The 15,520-nt window shown below is 41.0% G+C and overlaps 1 protein-coding gene across 1 annotated transcript in view; it reads right to left on the bottom strand.

Annotated features, from left to right (window-relative positions):
• Positions 1–11,962: 11,962 nt before the first annotated feature.
• Positions 11,963–15,520, bottom strand: part of ZMYM4 (zinc finger MYM-type containing 4) — a 142,370-nt gene continuing 138,812 nt past the window's right edge. Inside the window, 1 exon segment of the mRNA XM_075195488.1 lies at positions 11,963–14,136. Coding sequence (XP_075051589.1) covers positions 13,932–14,136 — 205 coding nt within the window. The 3' untranslated portion in view covers positions 11,963–13,931.

Raw genomic sequence — 15,520 nt, 5'->3', positions numbered from 1 at the left:
GGGGGTCGTCTCTCCAGGGAATGAGCTCTTTTCTTCCCGCCAATGCTCCAGTTACAATTAGCATTTCATAGCCAACATCATACAAAGGTTTATTCCCCAATATCAATAACTAAAGTATGCAATGTGCGATCTCTTCGCCGACTGCACGGACAGCTGCTGATGATTAGGGTTTCAATATGATACTAGGCATGATACCTTTCCTATAACCTGAACCTTGAATATCACTGAAGTGTACATATAATCATCTATAATATAAATGCCTAGTGGCGTGTGTTAGTCTGTCTGTGTGTGGGAAAAAACAAAACCAAGCTGCAGCACCACCTGCTGGGCAGAGTTATAAACTGACCTACAAAATTCTTAGCGTGTGTGGAAAAAAAAATTCAGAAAGGGCTGAAATTTGGTATACTAAGATGTTTTTAATTTGTTAATTTAATTTGTTAATAGTTAAAAGTGTTTCTAAAGATTTAAAAAATATATATATATATTTCTTGAAGGAGAAAGTGACAGTTGGGAGTGGTTGGTGGTTGCCGGGGCTGACAGTGGGGAGTTTTTAACATCTTAAGTAGCTTGATGAAGGATGTGGCGATGAAAATGAAGGATGAGGTGGTGACATGTGGACAAAACCACGTTAAAAAAGGGCACTTGCGTCGGGAAGTAACGCTCTTCCCCTGAGGAGGCCTGGGCTATGGCCCAAATGCATGACAAGAACCTTTTTAACACCTTAACTAGCTTGATTTGACTAGAATGCATGAGTATCATGCACGGGTTAACTTGTTTATATATATATATATATATATATATATATATATATATATATATATATATATATATATATAGACTAATAATAAACCAAATACTATCTGCTCATAAATTACAGTGTAACGGAACCAATATGAATTATATAAATAAGTAAATGTTGTAATGCGAGTGTGTGCGTGCGTATTTTACTGTGCGATCGCACCATGCCACGTGGCGTACGGATCGCAATCGCACGACAAAACAATATTAACCAATATACTTTCGTTCAACCAATTATACGACTTTGACAGCTGTGATCAAAATATAATTTTGTTGCCATTTTATCTGTGACAATTTATTTATAATATCTCTTGTATCTTTAAGATAAGCAGGGGAATCTTTAACTAAAGGTTGTAGATGGGAATCTATATATGATGATAATTTGGTAGTGATTCCCTCTATCCCCAGAAATAATGGGTCTGCCTGGGGGGTGGGTAGTACTCTTATGGATTTTAGGCAGAATGTAAATGTGTGGAATAACAATTTTCTATTTTGAGGTACGATACCTCCTCCTGGGATAAGATCTTGTCATCCCCATATTTTTGAATAAAAGTATTGTATTTCAGTTTAATTTTTAAAGTGGGATCCTGTTTCAATTTCTGAGAAGTATTAATTTCTTGTAATTGTTTATTTCATTCATATACATATCTCTATCTAAAATCACCACCCCACCCCCTTTATCGGCAGGTTTTATTATTATAGTTTGATCTTCCTGTATATTTTTAAGGGAATCCCTTTCTTTTTTGGTGAGATTACATTGAGATTTCTTAGTTGATTTTAGCATGTTTGTGACCTCATCTGTAATCAACTTATTAAAACTTTCCAAATATGGTCCCTTTACATGAGTAGGATAAAATGTGGATTTCTTTTTCCCAACCCTCTTTATGGTTTGTAACCTCAATTGTTACATTTTCATCACATTCCTTTTGGTTGGAAAATAATTTTTAAGTCAATTTCCAGACATATTTCTTAATGTCTACAAATACTTTAAATGTATTTTATTAGGAGAGACATCTCCTCTGCTTTCAATTCTCTTGAACTTAAATTATAAATTTGCTTTTTACAAGGGAATTTTAGCTATTGTAGATTCCAGTCTTCAATCCATTTTGTTTCTTTTTCTCTCTTCTTCTTAACCCATTTCCAGCCCCTTTCCCTCTTTTTTTCTTCTCCCCTTTATTATTCCTTACTTTTAATAAAGTTTTTTCCTCCTTTCCCATCCATCCCTTGTGATTCTTTATGGTAATGGTTTCCGTTCTTAAAAAAAATCAGATTCTTAAAAGTACAAGGTTCATTAGAACTCTGTGGGTCATCCTGCCTGTCTTCTAAATGATGCAAACTTTCATACTTATGAGTATCATAATACTTGAATCCTGATTCCCTCTTATAGTGCCATTTGTCACCTCTCACTTGGGGATTTCTATATTTGGATATCTTTCTTGGTTCTTCCAAAATGGTTTATAACTATTTTTTCTCACTCTATTATCTCTTCTAAAAGGAAGAGATCTATTTTGTATATCAAATTTTTCAGGCTGTATTCTATTGGATTTTTTTTAATTTTTCTACTTTTATAAAGTTCTAATTCTTCACTTTGTCTTTTTCCTAACAGTTTTTCAAATGATTTTTCTTCTTAAGTTCTTTATCTCTCCTATATTTTTTCTGTCAATTTTATTTTCTATAAAATCAATATTCTCTTTTACATCTCTTAGTTTACTAAATGAGTGTCACACGCTGGGTGATCGGGAGGCGCACCCAACCCCCGGCAGACTTACCTGCCTCCAGCGGTCTGCTCCGTCCCTGGCACTGCCATCTTGGATCTGGGTCTGCGCATGTGCAGACCTGTGTGTAAAAACGTCTTCACCTCTCCCATTAGTCGAGTGTTGTGGCACCTAGTTTAAGAGGCACCTCCTCAGTACCTCCAATGCCTGCTCTTTGAGTCACCTTCTGGTGATAGATGTGGCTCCCGTGTGGTAACCAGCATGTCCGCAGAGCTAACGCTCCACCTGCTGGATTCATATACCATTGTCCGCAGAGCTGACGCTCCACCAACTGTATTCCTATACCATTGTCCGCAGAGCTGACGCTCCACCAACTGTATTCTTATACCATTGTCTGCAGAGCCGACGCTCCTCCTGTTGTATTCATATACTATTGTCCGCAGAGCTGACCCTCTACAGTTGTTTAGGCTGATTCTCTCCACTCCATTTCTGTGTGGTAACTGGCTAGACTGCAGAGCTGACGCTCCATCCGCTGTACCTGTATTCTGTTGACTGCAGAGCTGATGCTCCATCTACCATTCCTATGTGCCTATCTAGCAATCAGCACCGCTGACTACTCCTCCTCTTCTAGTCTTTCCAAGGTCTTCCGTTCAGTACTCTTAGTGGGGGCCGCGACCTGCGAGTCAGACGCAGCTAAGACCATACTGCTTTGCGGTGGTTCATGGTGAACACCGTCTCCTCGATAGACTCCACGCCCTCCTAGGATTCGCATCATTAGCTTGACATCTCGTGTGGAACTGTAACAGTAAGAAAAGGCCATACTTTACCTTAATATGTCGGATCCTAACGTGGAACCCTCTGCTAAGGACATGCTTCAGCATTTGCTCAACCGAGTGGAGCAACAGGACACGATTCAACGGCAGCTTTTACAGGGCTTTCAAAGTCTTGCGGCACGTATCGACTCCTTGCACCACCAGCCGCCCAGGTGGCCAATCCTCCAGCACCTGTTACAGTTGCTGCCTCCAGTTCTACCCTGCGTATTCCTACTCCCTCTAAGTTCGATGGAGATCCCAAAACCTGCCGTGGATCAATGTTCCTGCTTCCTGAATCAATGTTCCATACAGTTTGAGCTCCTACCACAGAACTTTCCCACCCAGCACTTTAAGGTTGCATACCTATTATCGTTATTATCAGGCCAAGCCTTAACCTGGGCCTCACCTCTTTGGGTACTCGATGACCCACTCCTGACGGACAGTGCCGCTTTCATTGCTGCATTTCGTAGAATGTTTGATGAACCAGGAAGAGTCACCTCAGCGACATCCAATATCCTCTGTCTTCGTCAAGGTTCCAGTTCGGTGACCCCATATGTTATCCAATTTCAGACTGTCATCTGAACTGCGCTGCAACAACGAAGCGTTGGTGGCTACCTTCTGGCTGGGCCTGTCTGACAAAATCAAGGATGCTTTGGCCTTACAAGAGCTTCCCACTACTCTAGACGCTATGATCTCGCTGTGCAACCGGGTGGACCTTCACTTCCGTGAACGATCTTCCGAGAAGCACATCTCTCGGGCCCACTCCTGCCAGACTTGCACCCTGTTTTTCTCATCCGGTTACGGTGGAAGAGCCCATGCAAATTGGGCGTTCTCGCCTAACCCCAGAGGAACGCGACAGGAGACTCAAAAACAAATGCCTGTACTGCGCTGATCCAGGTCATCTTCTGAACGCCTGTCCCAAGAGGTCGGGAAATTCCAGGCCCTAATCTGCTCCAGAGAGGTCAGATTAGGGCTTTCTAAAACCTCTCCCTCTTTTGAAATTCCCCAAAGTCTGCTCCTTTCCTGTTATCCTCCACGGTCCCTTAGGTCCAATTCATACCTCTGCTCTCCTTGACTCAGGAGCAGCCGGGAACTTCATTTCTTTCTCTTTGGTTTCACAGGTTCCCATGCAATTGTGCCTCTGGAAGTTCCTGTCTCCATCACCGCCATTGATGGGTCCCGGAATAGCCAACGGCACAGTGGAATTGCGTACCAAGCCCATCATCCTCCAGGTTGGTGCTTTACACCGTGAAGTAATTACTTTCCATGTGCTTCCATCAACCACTACTCCTATCATCCTGGGACTACCATGGCTCCAGCAGCACTCCCCTCGGATGGATTGGTCCACTTCTCAGATTCTCTCTTGGGGTCCCACTTGTTTCCAAGAATGTCCGACTCGAGTTCAACCTCTCGGTACCATCTCTGCCTCCTCTGATCCCAAGTCCATGATCCTGCCCAGACAATACCATTCCTTTTTGGACGTGTTTAATAAAGTTCGCTCGGAGCATCTGCCACCCCATCGCCCATGGGACTGCCCTATTGAACTCCAGCCAGGGAAGATACCTCCTCGAGGCCGAGTGTATCCCGTCTTTACCCAAAACTTCTCCCATGTCAGAGTACATTAAGGAGAACCTTCAACGAGGATTTATCAGACAGTCCTCTTCGCCAGCGGGAGCCGGCTTTTTGTTTGTAGAAAAAAAAAAAAGGATGGATCCTTGAGGCCATGCATCGACTTTCGTTGACTGAATGCTACAACGGTCAAAAACCGATATCAAATTTTCACCAAATTGGACCTACGGGGCGCCTATAATCTCATTAGCATTAGAGCCGGAGACGAGTGGAAGACGGCCTTTAATACACGCGACGGCCATTATGAATATCTTGTAATGCCTTTTGGTCTGTGCAATGCACCTGCTGTATTTCAGAGTTTCGTCAATTAAATATTTAGAGATCTCCTCTATGTTTGTGTCATCGTGTATTTGGATATCTTAATCTTCTCTCCGATCACCTCCTCTCACCGCCTGCACCTGACTGAAGTTCTCTCTAGGTTACGCCGTAACCAACTGTTCTGTAAATTGGAGAAATGCTGCTTCGAACTCCATCAAATGCCATTTCTTGGTTACATCGTATCCGGATCTGGACTGCAAATGGACCCAGACATGGTTAGGGCAATCTTAGACTGGCCTCTCCCACTTGTTCTGAAGTCCAATCAGTGATTCCTTGGGTTCGCCAATTATTATAGACGCTTCATCCAAGGTTACTCCGCCATCGTGGCGCCCATTGTGGCTCTAACGCGAAAGGGCTCCAATCCCAAATCTTGGCCTTTAGCCGCTTTGGAGGCCTTTGCCTCAGCACCTATACTTGGACAACCAGATACCTTCTCATTTTTTATGGAGATCGATGCTTCTAACGTGGGCATTGGAGCCGTTCTCTTACAAAATTCTCCCCAGGCTCAATTCCATCCTTGCGTCTTCATCTCTAGGAAGTTTCTCCTGGCAGCAAAAAAAACTATGCCATAGGGGATAAGGAATTGCTGGAAATCAAAGCGGCCTTGGCTGAATGGCGGTATCTTCTCAAAGTGGCACGACACCCGGTTACAATTTTCACTGACCACAAGAACTTATTTTATCTCCAAACCGCACAATGCTTAAACCCCAGACAGGCACGCTGGTCACTATTCTGTTCCCGCTTTGAGCTCCGTATTACTTTTAATCCTGGTAACAAGAATAAAAGAGCTGATGCTCTTTCCCGTGCATTTCCTACTCACGAGTTCACGGAGGACGACTCTTCTCGCCCCATCTTGGACCCGAAATGCCTGGTGTCGGCAACCCAGCTCAAGTCTCCTAAACCTCCACCTGGAAAAAGTTTTGGCTCTCCGGATCTTAGCCACAAGCTTCTGAAACACTATCATTCCACCATCTTCTCTGGTCATGCTGGCATCCGCAAAACCACTGAATATCCAGGAACTATTGGTGGCCCAGTGTTCACTCTGATGTCAAGGACTTTGTTTCCTCCTGTAGCACTTGCACTCAGAACAAGTCCACACATCAGCCTCCCGCCGTTTTTTTCCACTTCCTGTTATACAAAAGTCACCGTTTTTCGGGGGGAAGGGGGGGGGGAGTGTAACTCCGTGTACAGGGCGCGTTTTAGGGCTTGGGGTATGTTTTGTTGGAAAGCTATTTGGACTGAAGAGTGCCTTTGAGAGGTCACAAGTTTGAGAAATTTACAGTTTAAGAATTTAGTAAAATATGTTCCATTTTAAAGATAGGGGATTTCACAGAACTTCATAACATTGCACATGTCAGTGTGCTGGGTTTACTCAGAGAGGCATCACTTGCGAGCACAAACATAGCTGAGCCTCTTGCTAAGAAATTTCCTTCTGCGAGTAGGAGAAATTAGCCATATTTCCCGGGTACAAGGGGGCCGGTAGGTGTTTTGGGACTGGGAGGGGGGGAGTCACCCTGTAGTATTATTAGCTGCTGTAACAGAAACTATATTTAGTTTCTCACCCCTCAGTGATGTCAGTTAATTTATTCACTGCACTGAGCTGGTTGTGGGTAATTTCAAAAGTGCTCTGGCATTCATGTACTGATCATAGCAGTGATCACTGCGGGGAATACGAACGGGGTTATCCAGACATAGGCTCAATGTCACTAACATCTACAGCAGAGGAACTGTACAAAAGTCTGCCCTATACAACCGAGTTACATATGCATATTGTCCTAGAAGTCACACTGTGTGTTCCACATGCTAGATGATGACAGCAGAGGAGAGGGGGACCAGATAAACAGCGGAGATTGGCAGCAGAGAAGAGGGGTAGCAGATGAGCATCAGAGAATGACAGATGAGCATTGGAGATTGACAGAAGAGGAGAGAATGAGCAGTTGAGCGGGGGGAGATTAAGAGGAGAGGGAGCAGTGAAGATTGGCAACAGAGGAGAGGGGGAGCAGATGAGCGGGGGAGACTGAAAGGAGAGGGTGAGATGAGTGTCGGAGATTGACAGTAAAGGAGAGGGAGAGCAGGTGATATTGAAAGGAGAGAGGGAGCAGCGGAGATTGGCAGCAGAGGAGAGCGGGAGCAGATGAGCGGCGGAGATTGGCAGATGAGCGGCAGATATTGAGAAGAGGGTGATCGGGGGAGATTAAGAGAGGGGGAGCAGTGAGTAGCAGAGATGGGAAAACTAAGCAGAGGCTTCTGCACCGATTTAATGTAATTTTACTGTTATTTTGTAGTTCTACTTTTTTTATGAAGTTGCTCTACTGTCTCTAAGACACCTAAGCCCTAAACTACGATAAAGCTAAACTAAGAAAATGTAATGGTACTGAATGTGTGTATTCCAGTGAACACACAAATCTGTGAATTAGCAGCTCCACCATTTTGTGAGTGACAGCAAAATCACTCCATGATATTGCTGAAACTGCAGCTAACCAGAGGATGTGATGGCAAACCATGTATGAATTGCAAAGAACATGTCCATTAAGGCCTCCGCCTTAAACTCCAAAAAGCAATGAAATTACAAAGATTAAGTGGAGGAGTTTCATTTCAACAGTTGTTACATTTTAGATGTGTAGGGAACCTTAATCGGACATGTTAAACCGTGACATAATTAATATATATATATATATATATATATATATATATATAAATATAGTGTTTCTCACTAGTTTACGGATGCATTATAAGTGGGAGAATCTATGATAATATGAAACCGATTTGAAATGCATGATGTATGGACTTTTTTCTTACTACAGTTTTCTTTCATTCTAAGCATTTTGGACAATCTTCACATCAAAGGCTGAAAATCTCGTCCTTGGTACTGATGGTCAACCACTCTTCTAAGAGTATGACTCAACAATATCTGCATTATGCTTTAATTCTGTTCAAGTTATGCATAGTCATTAATCCAGAGCAAGATAACATTTAAACATTTTTGAGTAATGTGAGCCAATGATGACAAGTCAGGATTTAACCTACCTATTGAAGGGGGTGTGTTTCTTATACAAACCCTCTGACTATCCAGTGTGCTTTATTGTAATCAGACAAGGTGACAGCATGTAAATCACTTAGTGGCTTTCTATCTTAAGCCTAAGAAATTCAGAATAATGTTGATCTTTATCAGTCATTTTTACAACATCACACAGAACTTATGTATTAAGGATAGTACTGAAGCTCTGAGTACTACTAGTACAAAGGATATTATTAGCATGAATTCAATTGTCTAAATATAATCAATTTGTAATAAATAGTGCAAATAGATACATTTTTTCTTGCAAATGAGTTCTAGCTTGTTACAATTTATTTATAAATCACATTTAAAATATAATTTTTGTGATGTATATTTAAAAAATTACAATTAGGTCTATAGAAACATGTTATACTCTAACAGACTGATTTATTTGTCCTCTATACAGTCATGGCCAAAAGTTTTGAGAATGACACAAATATTTTTCACAAAGTACGCTGAGTTTTTATTATGGCAATTTGCATATACTCCAGAATGTCATGAAGAGTGATCAGATGAATTGCATTTCAAAGTCCCTCTTTTCCATGACAATGAACTTTATCCCAAAAACAAACATTTCCACTGCATTTCAGCCCTGCCACAAAAGGACCAGCTGACATCAAGTCAGTGATTCTCTCGTTAACACAGGTGAGAGTGTTGACGAGGACAAGGCTGGAGATCACTCGGTCATGCTGATTGAGTTAGAATAACAGACTGGAAGCTTTAAAAAGAGGGTGGAGAACGAAATAATTGTTATTCCTATGTTAACCATGGTTATCTGGAAACACATGCAGTCATCATTGCTTTGCACAAAGAGGGTTGCACAGGCAAGACTATTGCTGCTACTAAGAATGCACCTAAATCAACCATTTATTGGATCATCAAGAACTTCAAGGAGGTTCAATAGTTGTGAAGAAGACTTCAGGGCGCCCAAGAATGCCCAGCAAGCACCAGGACCATCTCCTAAAGTTGATTTAGCTGTGGGATCGGCGCACCACTAGTGCAGAGCATGCTCAGGAATGGCACCAGACAGGAGTGAGTGAGGTGAAGACTTTTAGAGGATAGCCTGGTGTCAAGAGGGCCAGCAAAGAAGCCACATCTCTCCAGGAAAAACATCAGGGACAGACTGATATTCTGCAAAAGGTACAGGGATTGGACTGCTGAGGACTGTGGCAAAGTCATTTTCTCTGATGAATCCCCTTTCAGATTGTTCAGGGCATAGCTTGTCCAGAGAAGGAAAGGTGAGCGCTACCATCAGTCTTGTGTTATGCCAACAGTAAAGCATCCTGAGACCAGTCATGTGTGGGGTTGCTTCTCAGCCAAGGGAGTGGGATCACTCACAATTTTGCCTAAGAACATAGCCATAAATAAAGAATGGTACCAACACATCCTCCAAGAGCAACTTCTCCCAACCTTCCAAGAACAGTTTAGTGACAAAACAATGCCTTTTCCTGCATGATGGAACACCTTGTCATAAGGAAAAAGTGATAACCAAGTGGCTCAGGGATCAAATAATCAAAATTTTGGGTCCATTGCCAGGAAACTTCCCAGACCTTAATTCCATTGAGAACTTGTGGTCAATCCTCAAGAGGCGGGTGGGCAAACAAAATTCCACAAATTCTGAAAAAACTCCAAGCATTGATTAGGCAAAAATGGGTGGCAATCAGTCAGTACGTGACCTAGAAATTTATTGACAGCATGCCAGGACGAATTGCAGAGGTCTTCAAAAAGAAGGATCAACATTGCAAATATTGACTCTTTGCATAAACTTAATGTGATTGTCAATAAAATCCTTTGACACTTATGAAATGTTTGTAATTTTACTTCAGTATACCATAGCAACATCTGACAAAAAGGTCTAAAAATACTGAAGCAGCAAAATTTGTAAAAACCAATACTTGTGTCATTCTCAAAAATTTTGGCCATGACTGTATATACCAATCAGTCACAACCCTAAAACAGCCCACTATTGTGTGGGTCCCCCTCGTACCACCAAAAAGCTCTGACCAGTCGGCGCATGTCCTGTAGTATATGGCAAGAAGACGATCGCAGCAAATCTGTAAGTCCTGTAAGTTGCATGTTGAGGCCACCATGGCTCGGACTTGTTTACCAGAACATCGCGCGGATGCTTGACGAGATTGATATCTGGGAAATATGAAGGCCAAGTCAACACCTTGAACTCTGTCACGTTCCTCAAACCATTCCAGAACAAATTTTTTCACAGTGGGGCATTCTCCTGCTGAAAGAGGCCACTGCCATCTCGGAATATCCGTGGTCATGAAGGGAATTACTTTGTCTGCAACAATGTTTAGGTAGATGGTACGTGTCAAAATTATATACACATGAATGCCAGGACCAAAGGTGTCCCAGCAGAACATTGCCCAGACCATCACACTGCCTCTGCCAGCTTTCCTTCTTCCCATAGAGAATCCTGGCGCCATCTCTTCCCAACGTAAACAACACATACACACCTGGCCATGCACATGGTTTAAAAGGAAAACGTGATTCATACCAAATGTGGGAAATCTGCGGTGTCAAGCATATCTCTATATGAAATAAAGTTCATGCATTCAACTTGTTCTGAAACCTCCCTGAAAACAATGAAATTAACATCACAAAGCATATGTGAAAGCTTTTTTGGCCTTCAAGAATAAGGACAGTGTTTAGGTTTCAAACTCATACTTTTTTTATGAAGGGAATATCTGCTTGTGAAATAATAACACTATTAAGTGTCCAAATAGGAAAGGATGCTATATAACAAATTAAAGTTGGAGATAGGTGCAGTTGGTATGGATTGGGATCATGGTCAGGTAAAAAAAAAAAAAAAAAAAAAAGAGTATATCAGAGTGTCAGCGCAAGAGGGAATGTATTTATAAGTTATATTCCTGCTAGAAGCAGTATGTGAAAAGTCTATAATAGCAAACACCTAACTCTTATAAATACATTAATTCCCTCTTGTCCCAATCCTTACCTATTGCGCCTATCTTCCACTTTAAAACAACATACGAGTCTACGAAGAATGAAATAACACTATCCCCTGGGTTTGTGACAGCATCCATATCCCCCTCCTCAGTTTAGGGAGCCCTAACTCAACATTAACAATTTCATAAGAACACTATCTAAATAACAATTTAATCTCGCAGTACATCTGTAGCTCAGAATTTTTTCTTTTACCCAAAATAAAGGGCTGCAGTAGTACATCAAATTATTGAAAACAACAGAACAACCTTTTTGTTCAAAACTGCATGAATTTTGCTAATTGAACCATTATAAACATTTATGCTTTATCTGATGATAAAATGCTTGCCCATGCATATTATAGTTTTTGACTCCAGGGACTCTTCCGACCCCGACTGGAAGCAAACCAAAATTTTGGAACTTTCATTGCAGTGGCACCAATTAGAATTTCTTAACTTTTTTTTTTAACGGACAAATTCACTTGACAATACAACTGCATCTTAGGACACCAAAGGGGCATTGCCTAACGAACGTAACAGGTTATCAGCCATCAACAGGGTATGAGGCGGACACCAAATTCTAAGAAAAACAGGTATCTGTGGCCGATGAGCTACATCACCGGAACATAGCCAAGCATCAATATGTGACCTTTTTCTTTAATACCAGCCACACAAAGCTTTTTTACATTAAAAACACCAAATCAGTGATTTATTGTACAAGCAGGATAAGAACTAACAGATACACAAAAAAATGGGACTACTTTGTCTTTAATATTAAACTCTGTAACTGCTAAAACAAAACAAATATAAAAAAAAAAAACAAGAGAAAAAAAAATTGAGCAAAGACATGAGAAAATGAGAATCATTACTACCCTTTAAAATACAAGGGGATAGCAACATAATGCACTACAACATGTCAGGGTCCCCTTTGATTAAAAAAAAAAAAAAAAAAAAAAAAGAGTGTAATGAATTAACAGTAACATACAGAAACATTAGCTTCTTCCTGAAACTGAATCACAAAGCCATCTTGCAAGAGTATGTCCTGTGAGTCTGACAGGTTTTTCCATGATGTATAAACACTAGAAGGTTCATTGGTAATTTTTCCCATAATTCTACAAAAAAATGCCAAGATACCGTTGTTAAGTCTTCTCTGGTTCAATGATTAAGAGGTTAGCATGTTATTTGAAAGTATTTGAGAAATGGCCTTGCTGTGTAAAGCCCTTGGGTGACAACTGAGGCAAGTGTTTTAAAAAAGAAAGAAAAAAAAAAAAGTGTCTAGCGTGCAAGCCCAATCCTTACAGGAATTCTAATGGAAGATTCTTTACTGTCTTTTTTTTTTTTGGGGGGGGGAAATAGACCAAAATAGTTGAGCACAAGATTATTGGTATGTTTCTCACAGTATTCTCTTTCAAACTGCTAAGTCGGGAAAGATGCATTATAACCGTTGCATCATACCTAGATTATGTATGAAGTTTAGCTGTAGCGTTTTAGTTTGCATTTCTTGTTAATTTTACATCTCAACAAACTAGCTTTATGGGAAAATCAAACAAAACTGATTCATTTTTTATTTAAACTAAACATAGTTACACAGCTTTAAATAGTGGTGCCATGCATTTACTGTAAAAAGTCTAGTTATGTTTTAACCCTGGCACACAATTATTTTTGGAAAGTGGGAAAAAAAAAAAAAAATCCCTTATGGGTTAATGTATGTCACACATTGCAGATCCTGCCTATGCACAAATATAATAAACAGGAGATATGTGCCTCATATTATAAAAAAGGACACAAATGTCAAATTATGTCACAACAAAGGACTTTAGCAGCCTAAATTGGCTTATATTCCTGGTTAAAACACATGTATTTGTGTTTGCACAAGAGTTATGTTTGATTGTGCTACTTCCACACTGGGAGTGGTAGATTGGTCTAATTTGCTCTATGCACTAATGGTTACAATACTCCTGGTTTCTGTGAGTGCAGCTATATTGTGTGCTATGTGGACAGTTGAGTACAGCAGGAAAACGAAGAGAGTACTGCAATGTGAGAAAGTAGACATCACTTGACCCTTGCGGTTATTCGGTTAACATTAAGGTAATGTTAAGGTGGAAGAATGCTTAAAACCAGTTGAACGGTCAAAGGGGCTTGAAACACGTTTAATACAGATTTTTAAACTGTTATTGAGTAATGTAAAGTATGTGGCACCTCAATGCATCCAACAGTGTCACTCAACACAAGTACAGAAGAGACTTCCTTCTCAACACTTTCTGCCATCTTTCTAGTATCATCAGCCATTTTCATTGTAGAAGAAAGTTAAAAGCAATCTCCCATTTTGCTCCAGTTATAAAGAAATTACAGTTCCTATTGTGGGACAAACACCTAAACTCAGGTGTATGATCGTCTGGGGATTGTAGAGTCATTTGCTGCCACAGAGATACTACACTGTGATGTTTCAGTCTCACTGAGATCCAGCAGGGGAGATTTTTATTTTTTTTATATATACACAAAGATGGACTTCGGGCAAAAGGTGGGCAGTGTACAAGTCCAGAGTGAAAAATGTTGCATTCACAGTTTAGCGCTTGCCCCACTTTATACAGAAGTTATTTTTTTTGTGGGTTTGGAATTAAGGGGGCCGACAGGATCTGATGCAAATTTAATCAGACAGTTCCACTTCTGAGTCCTCTTTTGCTTTGGTCAGCTCTTCATGAACTTCTCGAACCATGAGGATGCGGGTCAGCATGCTGTCCAATGTGCCTGGGTCAATGGGCATGGTGGAGAACCACATGGGGCTATTGGGCACACAAGAACGCTCTGGCTGCAGGTAGAAGACATCACTCCGTTGCTTCACACTTTCAGAACTGCTTGGGGGAGAGAACAGAGAAGAATGAAGCAGAACTTTACTACCAAGGATAATATAATGTAGCCATATACTACTTCAGTTTGTGGTTCTAGGTCGAGTATAAAAATCTTATTAAAAATAAAGTACAACAAAGTACATGAGCATTAGTGGGTCAACATTGTTAAGCCTGGGTCTAGTGTTTGTAAAAAATGCATGTTTATTTAAGGCAGTGAAGGAGGCAGAGATGTTTATTTGGACAAGATGATCCAGGCTAAAAAAATGTTTGACCAATACATGCAGAAAATTAGACAAAATAACATTGATCTTACCGTTAAATCCTTTTCTCAGAGGCTACAGGAGAACACAGGTGATGGGTAAAGATTTACCCCTAGGAGGGAGGGAACAAAACAAATATGTTCCTTCCACAATTAGCCCAGTAAAGATACACAAGGCAACGAAACAGCCACTGAAATTGTCAGCACGTTGAAATGTCCCTGCGTCTGTACTAGTTGCAATGCCAAAATATTTTTTCTAGGGACCAACAGATCTCTATAAGGTCACAAAACAGTCTGATTGAGAGACCACTCATTCCCGCTGTTGGTGGCTCAAAGTCCTCATCCCAGTTGTAAACCCTTGGAATGTAGGTCACCGATATGGTTGAGGCAAAAAGTGCCACCTGGAATCCAGACCACCGATTGGTCATCTGTACTCCTGAGGTGACCGAATACCCTGAGCACAATGACAAAGAAAAAAAAACGTTCCAAATATAAGCAGGCAGCCTCTATAGTGATTATTTGTCACACCAGAACTGACAAGGATCACACAATTGCCAAACAGGACTCTCAAGGACCTTATAACTATAGTGTCCGCTGACCAAGGTTTGACCCAATGTACTGTTCGCCACCCAAAATGGAAGTAAGCTACATTAGCTATGCCTTGGGAGAGCTATTTGCAAGTCCTTAAGAAGTTGTACCACCCAAATGAATGCTTTAGCTACCAAAGCAACCGCAAATGCTGGATAAATTGCTGAATCAAAGGTGGAAAACAGGGTCTTTATAGGACAGCCTAACCTCTGTCTGAGGGTTCCTTAAGTGAAATCATACTCCTCTACAGATGCAAAGTGGAAAATTCCACAGCTGGAAAAGATTCCCACAACTGCAAATCTCACTGGGAAAAATGGTAAAAGGCTATAAAAGCGCTGTGAGCTGCAGACACGTTTGTCTACCTCTGCCCATTCTCCTGATGCAATTCATGAGGAAAAAACAGCATAGTATAGGGATCACTTTCTAAATAGGGAGTGTTTTTGTACCACCTGATAAGACTGTTGACAGAATTAGTCATTGAAGGATTCATAGGATTCTGGAGATGCTACCAAATTGGCTAAAGCTCCATATACTTACTAG

The sequence above is a fragment of the Mixophyes fleayi genome, chromosome 2, assembly GCF_038048845.1.
Source record: "Mixophyes fleayi isolate aMixFle1 chromosome 2, aMixFle1.hap1, whole genome shotgun sequence".
Lineage (NCBI taxonomy): Eukaryota > Metazoa > Chordata > Amphibia > Anura > Limnodynastidae > Mixophyes > Mixophyes fleayi.
This window is presented reverse-complemented; position numbering and strand designations above follow the sequence as displayed.